The sequence below is a fragment of the Coenobita brevimanus genome, chromosome 14 (genome assembly GCF_032717465.1).
Source record: "Coenobita brevimanus isolate Jiangsu-jjx chromosome 14, ASM3271746v2, whole genome shotgun sequence".
NCBI lineage: Eukaryota > Metazoa > Arthropoda > Malacostraca > Decapoda > Coenobitidae > Coenobita > Coenobita brevimanus.
In genome coordinates this window covers 3,437,916-3,450,000 of record NC_136967.1, presented here as the reverse complement: position 1 = coordinate 3,450,000, position 12,085 = coordinate 3,437,916, and the positions used below count along the sequence as shown (strand labels likewise).

At 42.9% G+C, this 12,085-nt stretch overlaps 2 protein-coding genes across 2 annotated transcripts; both read right to left on the bottom strand.

The window, feature by feature from the left end:
* Positions 1-2,840: 2,840 nt before the first annotated feature.
* On the bottom strand, positions 2,841-4,008 carry LOC145417973 (neurotrophin 1-like). Its single transcript, XM_080286522.1, has 2 exons — positions 3,988-4,008; positions 2,841-3,584 (listed from the first exon to the last, which is right to left on the bottom strand). The coding sequence occupies exons 1-2, from the start codon at positions 4,006-4,008 to the stop codon at positions 2,841-2,843; spliced, it is 765 nt and encodes a 254-aa protein (XP_080142648.1).
* A 937-nt stretch (positions 4,009-4,945) lies between these two features.
* LOC145417957 (uncharacterized) lies at positions 4,946-11,534 on the bottom strand. Its single transcript, XM_080286521.1, has 2 exons — positions 11,517-11,534; positions 4,946-5,902 (listed from the first exon to the last, which is right to left on the bottom strand). Exons 1-2 carry the CDS (start codon positions 11,532-11,534, stop codon positions 4,946-4,948), a joined length of 975 nt encoding a protein of 324 aa, XP_080142647.1.
* Positions 11,535-12,085: the final 551 nt, after the last annotated feature.

Here is a 12,085-nt window from a genome sequence, read left to right as displayed (position 1 = left end):
GGGGATGGAAACGTAGCCTTCATATTCAGTGGCAATTGTGAAAGAGGGACTAAAGAATTAAGAGAAAAATAGAAGATACCACATACAAATAACGCTGTAAATAAATAAATAAATAAATAAATAAATAAAGAGTTGCATGTTAAAAATACACCCCGTCACATCCCCTTGCTTTCATACAGGGACGTACGTACGTATACGCACACAGAAAGCGTAAATTTGAGCACCTTATTAAGCAACACGCACATATAAACACACCCACAGCAAAAAATATGAACACACACACACACACACACAACGTTTTCTTATCTTCCACTTAATCTACGTCAGACGATTTTATTCAGCATAGAAGAGATGGTAGTTAAGGGGTTAGTGAAGGCCGTACCAAACCCCTCCAGCTCGCAGAATCCATCCTAAGCTGAATAAAATCGTCTGGAGATAGCAAGAGTAAAAAAAAAAAAATAAATAAAAGGCAGACACTCGCTAGTTGTATTGTGTTTAGGAGTCCTGTCTTCGTTAATGTGATTAGTACTGTGATATCTCTCCATTAGGCGTTCTTGCTACCTCCAGACGATTTTATTCAGCTTAGGGGAGATTTTCGGACTGGAAGGATTAGATACAGCCTTCATCAATCACTTCACTACCATGGGGATTTCTTACACTGAATGAAATCGTTTGGTAACAGCAAGAATTGGCTTTATAAAAAAAAATATTGACCTGAACCCTTGAGAACGATGATTTTCTTTTTATATTTGACAGTATCGATTAATTCATTCACTTCAGACAGCCCCCATTGTGGTGTGGGGGTTAATGAAGGTTATAATTTGGTTTTTAAAAGTCTCCCCTCAGCTGAGTAAAATCGTCTGAAATTTATAAGAATAATGTATAAACGGTGTTATCCTAGTGTGGGAATTCATCCGTTTTCGATTATTTTTCTGTTTCATTTTTTCCCATCTTCTGTCCATTTTATTTAATTATACTCTATTTTGGCTACTAGTACCACCTCCCCATCTTGAATGTTGAGGCGTAGCAATAGATTTCAGCTAGTATATGATGCTAGTCACGAAGAAGTGTTAGGGAAGCATGTAGCGTCGTAGAACTGTCTTTTTTCTCTACTACCGAGCTACGTGAAATAACCAGCAAAGGGAAGAAAACCCCTACTCAGTTAACGTAAACAAAAAATTAAAGCCGAGATTTTTCGACTGTGAGGGGTTAGCTAGAGCCATCATTAGTTCATTCATCATTTTAGGGCTCTTGTCAGGTTGGTAAAATCGTCTAGAGGCAGCAAGAACGAAGCGAAATAGAGCCTGACATTTAGAGCAGTAAAAGAGCGGGGCGGTGAGCGGGAAGGATGGTTATGCTGGTGTAATACTTAATAGGTACGTTTAGGCTATTGGCACCAACTTCCTTACGCCAGAAGCATTTTGTGCAGTGATTATTCTCTCTCTCTCCCCCCGCCTCTCTCTCTCTCTCTCTCCCTCTCTCGTTTCTCTGTTTCTTTTCTCTTCTTTCATTCTCATCTGCGTTCTTTTTCTTTCTCGTATTATTTCACTTTTGATTATACCTCTTCATTCCTGTATTCTCTCTCTCTCTCTCTCCTGCTTCCCTGTTTCTTTTCTTTCTTTCTCATCTGCGTTCCTTTTCTTTCTTGTATTATTTCACTTTTTTTTTACTATACCTCATTCCTGTAGCCTAGTCTCTCTCTCTCTCTCTCTCTCTCTCTCTCTCTCTCCCTCTCTTATCCTTTTCCTTTTATGCTCCCTTTCTGTTCTTCCTTCTTCTGTCTTCCTATTTCTTCCTCTCAGTACTTTATCTTTCAACTACAATATATCCGAGAGCAGGACCCCCTTATCACCGTGGTCAACCCCTTGAGTACGATGTCAATTTATACTTTATTCTCTCTCTACCCGACGATTTTATTCGGCTTACGAGAGAATATTCACACGGAGAGTAAAGAAAATCCTCCTCCTCCTCCTCCTCATCATCATCATCATCATCATCATCATCGTCGTCGTACAGGGGTTGGTCTGCTGTTGTTATGCTTTCCTTCATACTAAATAAATGTGAAATTAATGTACTGTCCTTTTCACTAAACGTATATCTCACTCTCTATAGATATACATTATGAGTTTGATGTCCCTAGAGTATGATGCAGATTACAGAGTGATACCTGTGCAAATAAGCAGGTGATGCAATGGTTTAAAAGAGTGTATTAGGCAGACAGGATAATCTAGTGATGGAAAACAATAACAGTTCAGTGAGCAATATATTAAATCTTTTATAATACAAAAGCGTGAGTGCTGAGTTACCATTCGCTGTCTGGTCCTGAGGCTGACTAGAGACACTGCTTTCTTTACGTACCGACTTATCTTAATGATGTAATACTCTTCGTTATCACAGGGAAGTGTTCTAATCTACTTTACATACACTCTTATAAAGTTGATAAGTGCTATACAGTATATCAAAGAAAAATGTGTATCAGATTTAGAAAGCATTCTTCTCTGTTTTAATCCTTTAGAGGACAGAACTTCCGTTGACTAAATAAAAATCATCTGATGTAAACCAGAATGAGATATCGAATTGATGTCTCTGCATTGTAATGTAATATGACATTATCATACTTACAGACACCCTACATGGACTAGTCGCAGATTTTCAGTCTGCTTTCATATTGAATCACTCACCTCTCTACCAACATGCAGAGATGGGTTTGATCCCTCCAGGAATTCTTTATTTTTTAAGAGTGCAAAATACAAACACGGAACTAATGCTTGTTATCACTAAACTTATGGTAATGTGCATCTTATAAGTCTATGCTCCCTTTCATTGCTGTGAGGAGCGTGTTAATGGTCTATGGTGAAGGCGCCGAGCAGACAGGCACAGCTGGCGGGAAGCTTAAAGGTCTCAATTGCAAATGGGAGATAGTGGTCGTAGGGGTCGTAGACGAGGAAGCGGTGGTAGATGGACTTCTGCAGGCACTTGGACCCGTAGCACTTGGGCACCAGAGGGCAGGCGTCTCCTGAAGTCAGACACTCCTCCACTCGGGCCGTCTGCGTGAGAGTCTGGTAGTGAACGTGGATGTTGTTGACGATGACGCGCCACTTTCCTTCAGTATTGACGGCTCGCAGTGGCTTGACGTAGGCGGTGGCTGAGGGACACAAGTAAGTCTCCTCCTCCAGTACCTTAGGGCGCGCCACGGACAGTTTTGTGTTGAGGTCGGCCACGTCAGCATATAAAGAGAGGACGTGATGTGCGTTGTATTGGAGGGCGTGTTGGATCTCATAGGTGGGATAGTCAGCATCTGTCAGACACCACGGCTTTGAGGTGTTGGCAGCACAGGCAGGGACAGCCGGTTCATGATGTCCGTAAGTCGGAGGAGAGTGATATGTCGACTGGTGATGGTAAACAGGTTGGTGTGGGTAAGCCGGCTGCGGGTAGTAGCCATAAGCGCTGTGTGAATAGGCTGACTCGTGGTATATGGGCTGTGGGTAGTGTCCGTACTGCACGCTGCTCTCACTGCCCACCGTCACCCTCACGTGGGAGCTGTGGTCGCTGCTGCCTGACGCTGCCCACACCAACACCAGCACCTGAGGGAGAACCGCCAGCCAGAGGAGTGGGGGAAGACAGTCATGGGAGTCTTGTCGTTATTACGTTCCTTTCCAATATCACCCGATTATAACTTACTAGAAACAAGGACGATATATCAAACAAATATGGCAAATCTAACTGCGGTTACGAACTGTGAGGAGCCTTGCCTATACTAAACAAGACTGTCTGATAACTATACATGTAATCACCACCAGTGCTAAAGGGGTTCAGGAAAACTCATGACATAAGTAAAGTACCATTAAATCATTTACTACTGGCTCTTGATGAAGGTAATTATCTACATTATGTATGCAAATTACTCCATAACCTCCCTTGGTAGCGGCCTTGTGGGATGTTTTACAATGTCCATCCTTCTCCCCAACCCGCCCTCCCATCACTCACCATGAGCCACTTGGTCGCCATGCCGCCACTCTTCACCCTCTCAGCTCTGCCACCACACTGAGCCGCCCTCCACCACTCCCCACCATTATATAGGCTCGGGTCCTCTGCTGGGCTGTCTCAGGGACGGCGGACCCACAACCCTCTGAAGTCCTGCCCACCCCTACGGTGATAGCTCACTGCCTTTGTTTTTATAAATTATTTGTGTTGCTTTAGCAAGAACAAAAGTTCTCCATTTCTGAAACTCTTGATGAAGAAACGTTCCTTTAACTGAGTTTTTTTTTTTTTTTTTTAACTCGACCCCAACAGGGTTCCCAGTGGCAAGCAATACTGTTTGGCTTAAGCCACAGGAAAATAATCCGGCGTTATGCCGCAGGATAACAGATAAGTTACGAGCCAAGGTTTAAAGGATGACGAAGACAACATGAGAGGAAGTGTCTGGCTCTCCTTCTTTCTCCTTAATTAAGCTAAAACGTACCTATAAAATCATATTATACTTTTGCTGCGGCTGCTGTGTGCGCAATAAGAGAGGGACACGACCAACGAGACAATACCGCTCTGCGCACATCACTGCCTCGCATACACATTCTCAGCAACACATGACAACACACAGGCATGCGACTTTCTGTCAATTGCTTGTGGGTCTTGTGCACAGTAAAAGTTTCTGCCAGACGACAAGAATTACCAGTGTTGTCCGTGTCTGAGGTTTAAGAACACTTTGCTCCATTAAATGTAAAATAAAATGCAGGGTGTGTTTTATATGTGCCTAATGCTCTCTCTGGCATTATTTTCTTTTCGTTCTTTTACTTGATCAAGACTAATTTTTCGTCTCATAGGTTAAATGTTGTCAGACTACTCGTATATACAACTTTAAAAAGTCAGGGACCTGGACTTGAGAAGTTACGGTTGCTTGTTAAAGTCTGAGAGAATGTATACTGAGTGCTGCCCTTGTCAGTCACTTCTACAGTAAACAGGCACAGCTGGCAGGCAACTTGAAGGTGTCGATGGCGAAGGGGAGGTACTGATCGTAGGGGTCGTAGACGAGGAAGCGGTGGTAGATGGACTTCTGCAGGCACTTGGACTCGTAGCACTCGGGCACCAGAGGGCAGGCGTAGCCAGGGTTGAGGCACTCCTCGATGCGGGTGGTCTGGGTGAGAATCTGGTAGTGAATCTTGATGCCGTTGACGATGATGCGCCACTTGCCTTCAGTATTGACGGCTCGCAGTGGCCTGACGTAGGCAGTGTCTGAGGGACAGAGGTAATTCTCCTCCTCCAGGGTCTTCGGTCGCTCCACGGACGCTTCGGTATTAACTTCAGCCACGTCAGCGTAAAGAGTAATTAGTTTATCAAAGTGGTATTCCGCGGCATAATGGATTTCATAGCTTGGGTAGTCCTTATCATCGGTACACCAGGGCTTTGTGGTATTTGCGGCACAAATGGGAACAGCAGAGTCGTATTGATGATAGCTAGGAGGGTACTGATGATTTAAGTTGACGGGGTACACAGCTTGAGTAGGGGGGAAGGGTTGGACTTGGTAGTAAGGCCGATGGGGATGATGGGAGTGTGCATATGAAAATAAATATGGCTGGATGGACAACAGTAACTGGTGATACAACGATTGCTGGTCTTGGGAGTGTGGGTGAAAGCTGTGGGGTGGGTGAGAGTGAGAATTTAACTGCTGGCTCTGCGGTTGATGGACGCCACGATGGTCCTGTGATGGAGTGGTGGTTGGTGAGGAAGTTGGAGCCTGTGTTTCTTGAGCTGTCGGGGAAGATGATGGATGGGTGGATGGCGGTGGTGAGGGCTGGGGATGGGAGGACAGAGGAAGGGGATAGGTGGACTCCGGAAGGACGGGAGGGAAGTAAACTGAGGGGGACGAAGCCTGTGTTAGTGTTAGCGTCGTCAGAGCTGCCGGAATCTGTAAAAACAAAGGAGGAAACACTGAATGCTTAGGATCGGAATCGTCGTAAAAAGAATCAACTTTCGAGCTCAGAAGATGTCTTAAAAAACAGATGATCCCTCGGCACTTCTGTCTCATTTTTGCTAACTACACTGGCGTACTGTCGTCAAATCAATGTTGCACGAACATTATCTTAGAAGAAACGAAACTAGATAAGAAGAGACATTTTGTCACTAGAGCATATAATTGAAATGTATATGTAAGAACACGGTACCTGAATTAATACGTGTTACAGAAAAAAAAAAGAATAAATAAATAAAAATAAAACCAAGAGTCATGGATTACAGCATTACACACTACAAGATAAATTAACTGCACCTTGGCTTGAGAATCAGGCAACAAGATTACTCAACAGAAGCAGCCATATTAATAAACAGAAAAATAGATTTTAAACAAGTATGGGGAATTACAAAATTAACCTTAAACAAGTACGAGTGAAACCTATTACCACCTCTGTCGAATAACAAGCATAGGCGAGGTAGGTGGCTGGATTAATGAACAGAAATGAATAACAAGATGGCAACAGAGTCAGGCATTGCAACATTAACCTTAAGAGACAGCAGAAGGAATCACCACCTTGACCGAACAGTGAGGCAAGAGCAGGCAAGCAGTGAGGGGCGGACGGGTTAAACACCACCAGCATCCACAACAAACAAGCACCATAGAGACCATAACAGCATCAGTCAGCCGTGTACCGCCACCCTAATGGAGGCCTGGGTGATGGTGTTGCAGTAAGAGGCGCACCATAACCACAGCCGCACCACAACTTGCACCAACATCCATTACGTTGGTTAGTAACGCGGCACCAGTGGACGGCCCTCTCCACCAGGCCAGGGAGTGTGACTGAGGACCCCACACTCAAGTAATGATGTTTGGTGTGTGTTATCTAGGCTGGTGTTGGACTACTGGATGTAATCTCTTATCTGGTGCTATACCATTGTGATAACGCAGTTTACTCTTGAACAATATGTTAATACATACATATCAGTCTGTAACATATATAAAAACGTAGTGTACGGTTCATATATATTTACTGTTATATACTAATACGTACGGGGTCTATGAACAAGATACGTGTATGATACAGGGCGAGCGCGCGCGCACACACACACACACACACACACACACACACACACACACACACACACACACACACACACACACACACACACACAGAGCAGGGGCTAATATAGAGACACGCTATTTTATCAGAAAGTCACCTCACCTCGCCGTGCCGCCCTGCCTAGCGCATGGGCCACTGTTGCCTACATACAACCACAGGCATTCATAAGCGTCACTACCCTCGCTAAATGCAGCTCTGGGCGATTTCGAAAACTGAGCGGAACTGACTAACCATTCATGTGTTTATTGTGTAAGTTAGACAGACAGACAGATAGTTAGATAGACAGACAGACAGATAGGTACATACAGTAGTTAGATAGACAGATAGACAGGAGATAACCACCCCCCTTTTCGGTCACTCCTCACAGAAAGCAGCGCAAGGCAAAAGATGAATATACGTGCATCTGAGAACGCTGTATAATTAAAAATGAGGACACGAAGGAGAGGCCCTAAGTTTGACGATAATTTCCAAGGTATGTGATGGTGATGCAGCATGTCTGACCTTTCTGGAATGTCGCTCACTCAGGTCAATGGCATGTGAAATCGATTAGACAGAGATAGACAGACAGATAGATAGACAGACAGACAAATAGATAGATGGATATGGAAGGATGGATTGATGGATAGATGGGTGGATGGATGGATGGATGCATGGATGGATGGAGAGATAGACAGTCAAATAACCAGACTGATAGATAAACTGTACGAAATATAATACATTAATTCCTTTCTTCCGCAAAATTGTACGGTCAACAAAATGAGCATCGTATTTCTGAGTAGCAAAATATTTAGGATGATTTTTTATTTTTTACTTTGAGGAGAGACCTAACGGAAGATAACTCGTGACTAATGAAATGGGATGACTAGTGTATGCAACTTTTCAAAATTCTTCCATCGTACGGCAGGTCGGAAATAACAATAGCCTCGATGTTTGGTGTGCATGATTTTTTTTTAAACAGGAAAATGAAGAGGAAGGAAAAACAAATGACTAAAAAAATAATCCATACATCAGAGTACAGGTGTCCTCCATTCATATTCATTAGATTTTTATATTTTATCTGTCTATCTATCTATCTTTCTATCTGTCTATCTATCTATTTGTCTGTCTGTCTGTCTTTCCTTTCTTTCTTTCTTTCTTCAGGAGTAAATACTAAGTCACAAGAGGCCTACAAATAACCCACTATATATCACAGGGCCACTGAGTACGCGTCATGTTGTACATTACGCATTTTCTAAAAAAGATTTGCAATAATTACATTTCGTATGCAAGTGACGATCAATTGCTACTCTCCCCAGTACAAAACCCCCAGCCTCGTCAGTTAAGGAAGTTCCCTAACATCTCTTCCTTAGCGATTTATTTTTGGGGGAGTGACTAGTTAATATCATTTGTACGTTATCTATGCAGAGTATGGCGATGTTGTAAGGATTTATATAACGCAGAAAAGGCAAGTAACGTGTAATAACCAAAATAAATCGCTTAGGAAGAGTGTTAGGGAGAATACCGGCCGATGACGTACACCACCAACCACCGGCATGTCTCGTGGCCCTAGGAGACTCCCTTACATCTCATCCTAGGCGATTCTCTCTCTCTCTCTCTCTCTCTCTCTCTCTCTCTCTCTCTCTCTCTCTCTCTCTCTCTCTCTCTCTCTCTCTCTCTCTCCGTCCTGTCCACGCCCATACTCTTTTCTCCCTTTCATCTTCACACCGTTTTTCGAATGGTCAGTCTCTCATCTTCCTCGAGTGATGGGGTGGCACGGAGGGTGATATTCTAATTATCAGAAGGTTCCTTGGCTCAGTGTGCTGGTGTGGGCGTGGTCGTGACATTTAGTTTAGGAAATAATGATGCAGGTAAATAAAGACAACATTGAACCGTCCCCACAAAACACGAAAAATCACCCGACGGAGAGGAAGTGCAACGTAAAAAAAAATAAAAGAAATGGAAAGGCGTAAATAAGGTAAATAAATCGCCAAAGAAAAGGTGTTAAGAAGCCTCCTATGCCACCTGGATTACGACCCATAATGACAGGTGTGAATACAGGTATTAGGTCATTAAGCTTTCCAGGTAGTAGGTCATTAAGCTTTCCAGGTAGTAGGTCATTAAGCTTTCCAGGTAGTAGGTCATAAAGCTTTACAGGTAGCAGGTCATTAAGCTTTCCAGGTAGTAGGTCGATAAGTTTCCCAGGTAGTAGGTCATTAAGCTTTCCAGGCAGTAGGTCATTAAGCTTTACAGGTAGTAGGTCATTAAGTTTTACAGGTAGAAGGTCGTTAAGCTTTACAGGTATTAAACGTTACAGGCAGTAGGTCATTAAGATTTAAAGGTGGCAGGTCATCAAGCTTTTTAGTATCATGACTTTCCGTTTAATACATGGTACTATTGGTCATTTTTCTTATTTTCCTTTATTTTTATTTTTTTTGAGAGAGAGAGACCCCAAACCTTGCAATGCAGTGATTTCAGACGACAGTGAGTGCATCACTGGTAATTATTTATTCTGACTTTCACTTTCGTCACCCTGTTCATATCATCATCATCATCATCATCTCCTTCCTCCTCCTTCTCCTTATCATCATCATCATCTCCTTCCTCCTCCTCCTCATCATCATCATCATCTTCCAGAACCCATTTTCCACCCTGGGATGGGGGTGAGGTTGGGTCCAGAGAGAAAGAAAAATTTGACAGAATAAACAAACAAAAACAAACAACTAAGTAAACAAATAAACAATTAATAAATAAATATGTAAACAACTGAGTAAACAGCCTATAATATTATGCCTATTTCAATCGTATTTAAAGACCATCCAGACCATCCTTGTCATAATGATATATTTCAACAACATCCTGACCATCCCCCGTTGCCACTTTCCATGTTAACTGCCAGCATCATGACCACACCACCACCCCAACAGCCTCCTCTAATTGGGATAATGGTGAGATTTGGTGTTGTAAGGTGTGTGTGTGTGTGTGTGTGTGTGTGTGTGTGTGTGTGTGTGTGTGTGTGTGTGTGTGTGTGTGTGTGTGTGTGTGTGTGTGTGTGTGTGTGTGTGTTCTGGACGAGTCGACAGGTGACCAGAAAAGAACCTTCCTTCAGGTCATCAAAAAACAAAAAAAAAGCTTAACAGTAACAACATAATCGCCCGCCAGTATACAGAACGATCGCATAAAATCGTCTGGAGAGAGAAAATAAAATACCCTGAAGGCAGAAAGAATATAAACCGTCTGCAGATAATAAAAACCCTTCAAATAATCACTAAAATCGTCTGAAAATCATAACATTCTTTCGAGGGAGTTAAAAATACTTTGTCTGGCGGTGACAAAAAAAAATGGTCCGGGGATACTCAGCCTCAAATTGCCCAGAGGAAGAAGGGAATAAAATCGTCTGTTTGTAAGCTGAAGAAAATCGTCTTGTGGGAACATGAATAAATTACTCTGTCTTCGGGGAGAGTTATATCGCGTTGAGTAATCATGATAAGATGTGTTAATTAACCACGGCGTGTGCTGTGACCTTGTGTGTGTGTGTGTGTGTGTGTGTGTGTGTGTGTGTGTGTGTGTGTGTGTGTGTGTGTGTGTGTGTGTGTGTGTGTGTGGTCTTGTGAAGGCTTTTGTACGACTTCTGTGTGCGTGTGCATGAGCGTGTAATGAGCGGCAGCTGGTTGATGCGCTCACCCTTGAGTTTGTTTGTGTGTGTGTGTGTGTGTGTGTGTGTGTGTGTGTGTGTGTGTGTGTGTGTGTGTGTGTGTGTGTGTGTGTCAGTATTTATTAAGATAACCCTGTTACAGGCTTGCGTGCGTGTATTTGTGTGTGCATGTGACAGTATTTATTAAGATAACCATGTTTACAGGCTTGCGTGTGAGTTTTTGTACATGTATGTATGTATGTATAGTACATATGTTGCATATGCTGAGTATATGTGGAACCTGGTGTGTGTGTGTGTGTGTGTGTGTGTGTGTGTGTGTGTGTGTGTGTGTGTGTGTGTGTGTGTGTGTGTGTGGTCACTGCGAGGGTGAGGGAGGAGGGTAAGCCTGTAATTAAAGGGCAAAAAAGAATGTTTATGAGAGAGAGAGAGAGAGAGAGAGAGAGAGAGAGAGAGAGAGAGAGCTAAGTAATTTCCATTTAGAGGAAGCTTCCATATCTAGTAAATGAGACAGCCAATTGACACTAACATATAGCAATAGGATAAAAGGCAGTGATGAAAGCTAAATTCCAAAGATTTAAATTAAGTTTGAATTTTCTTAGATCAAACAAGCAGATTAAGTCTGAGAAGAAAGCCAATTAATTTACATTAAAATAAAGCTGTCAGATTTAATGAAGGAGAAGAAAAAGGAGAAAAAGAAGCCAAATTTACGCAGCAGAAGGCCCATTACGCAAGGCCGGCGTCAGATGGTCGCAGCGTAATCTCACCCACCCATCCACCTTTTCCCTCAACTCACTCATCTCAGCCAAGGTCAAACTCACCAGGAATCCCAGCGCCATGACCACCTCCATCAACTGCCCTCGGCGCACTGAGTGGTTGATGTCATGGGGCTGGGTTTATATATGCAAGAGCCGAGCAAGTGTGTCACCCCCGCCGTCCGCATAAAAATAACATTACTCGGGTTGACGTGGATGTAGTGTGCCATTTGGGAAGCTTGGTGTTGACCTTTCTGGGGGTGTTAGGTAAGAAAAGTGTGTGTGTGTGTGTGTGTGTGTGTGTGTGTGTGTGTGTGTGTGTGTGTGTGTGTGTGTGTGTGTGTGTGTGTGTGTGTGTGTGTGTGTGTGTGTGTGTGCGTTTTTTTTTCTGTAGTTCTTTTTTTTATTTTTTTTTTACCGCTGTGACCGACAAACAAATCATTCAAAGATTCCTCGAGACTACGAACTGCTTTTATTAATGAGTGAAAGATTTTTTTTTTTTCCATGTTTGTGGAATGGAGCCTGAAATTTCGAAGGCTTAAAAAATAAATAAGATACATGGCCCATTTCACTGGGTAATCTGCTGAGAGATCTGATTTTGTTTCGTATTCCTGGATTCATAAGGCAATGGTGAT

What these genes read in the sequence shown, in the direction of transcription:
- LOC145417973 (XM_080286522.1), bottom strand. Translation starts at nt 4,008, where the DNA reads ATGGCGACCAAGTGGCTCATG. An exon ending in TGGCGACCAAGTGGCTCATG is followed by an intron (nt 3,585 to 3,987) that starts GTGAGTGATGGG and finishes GTTCTCCCTCAG; the next exon opens with GTGCTGGTGTTGGTGTGGGC.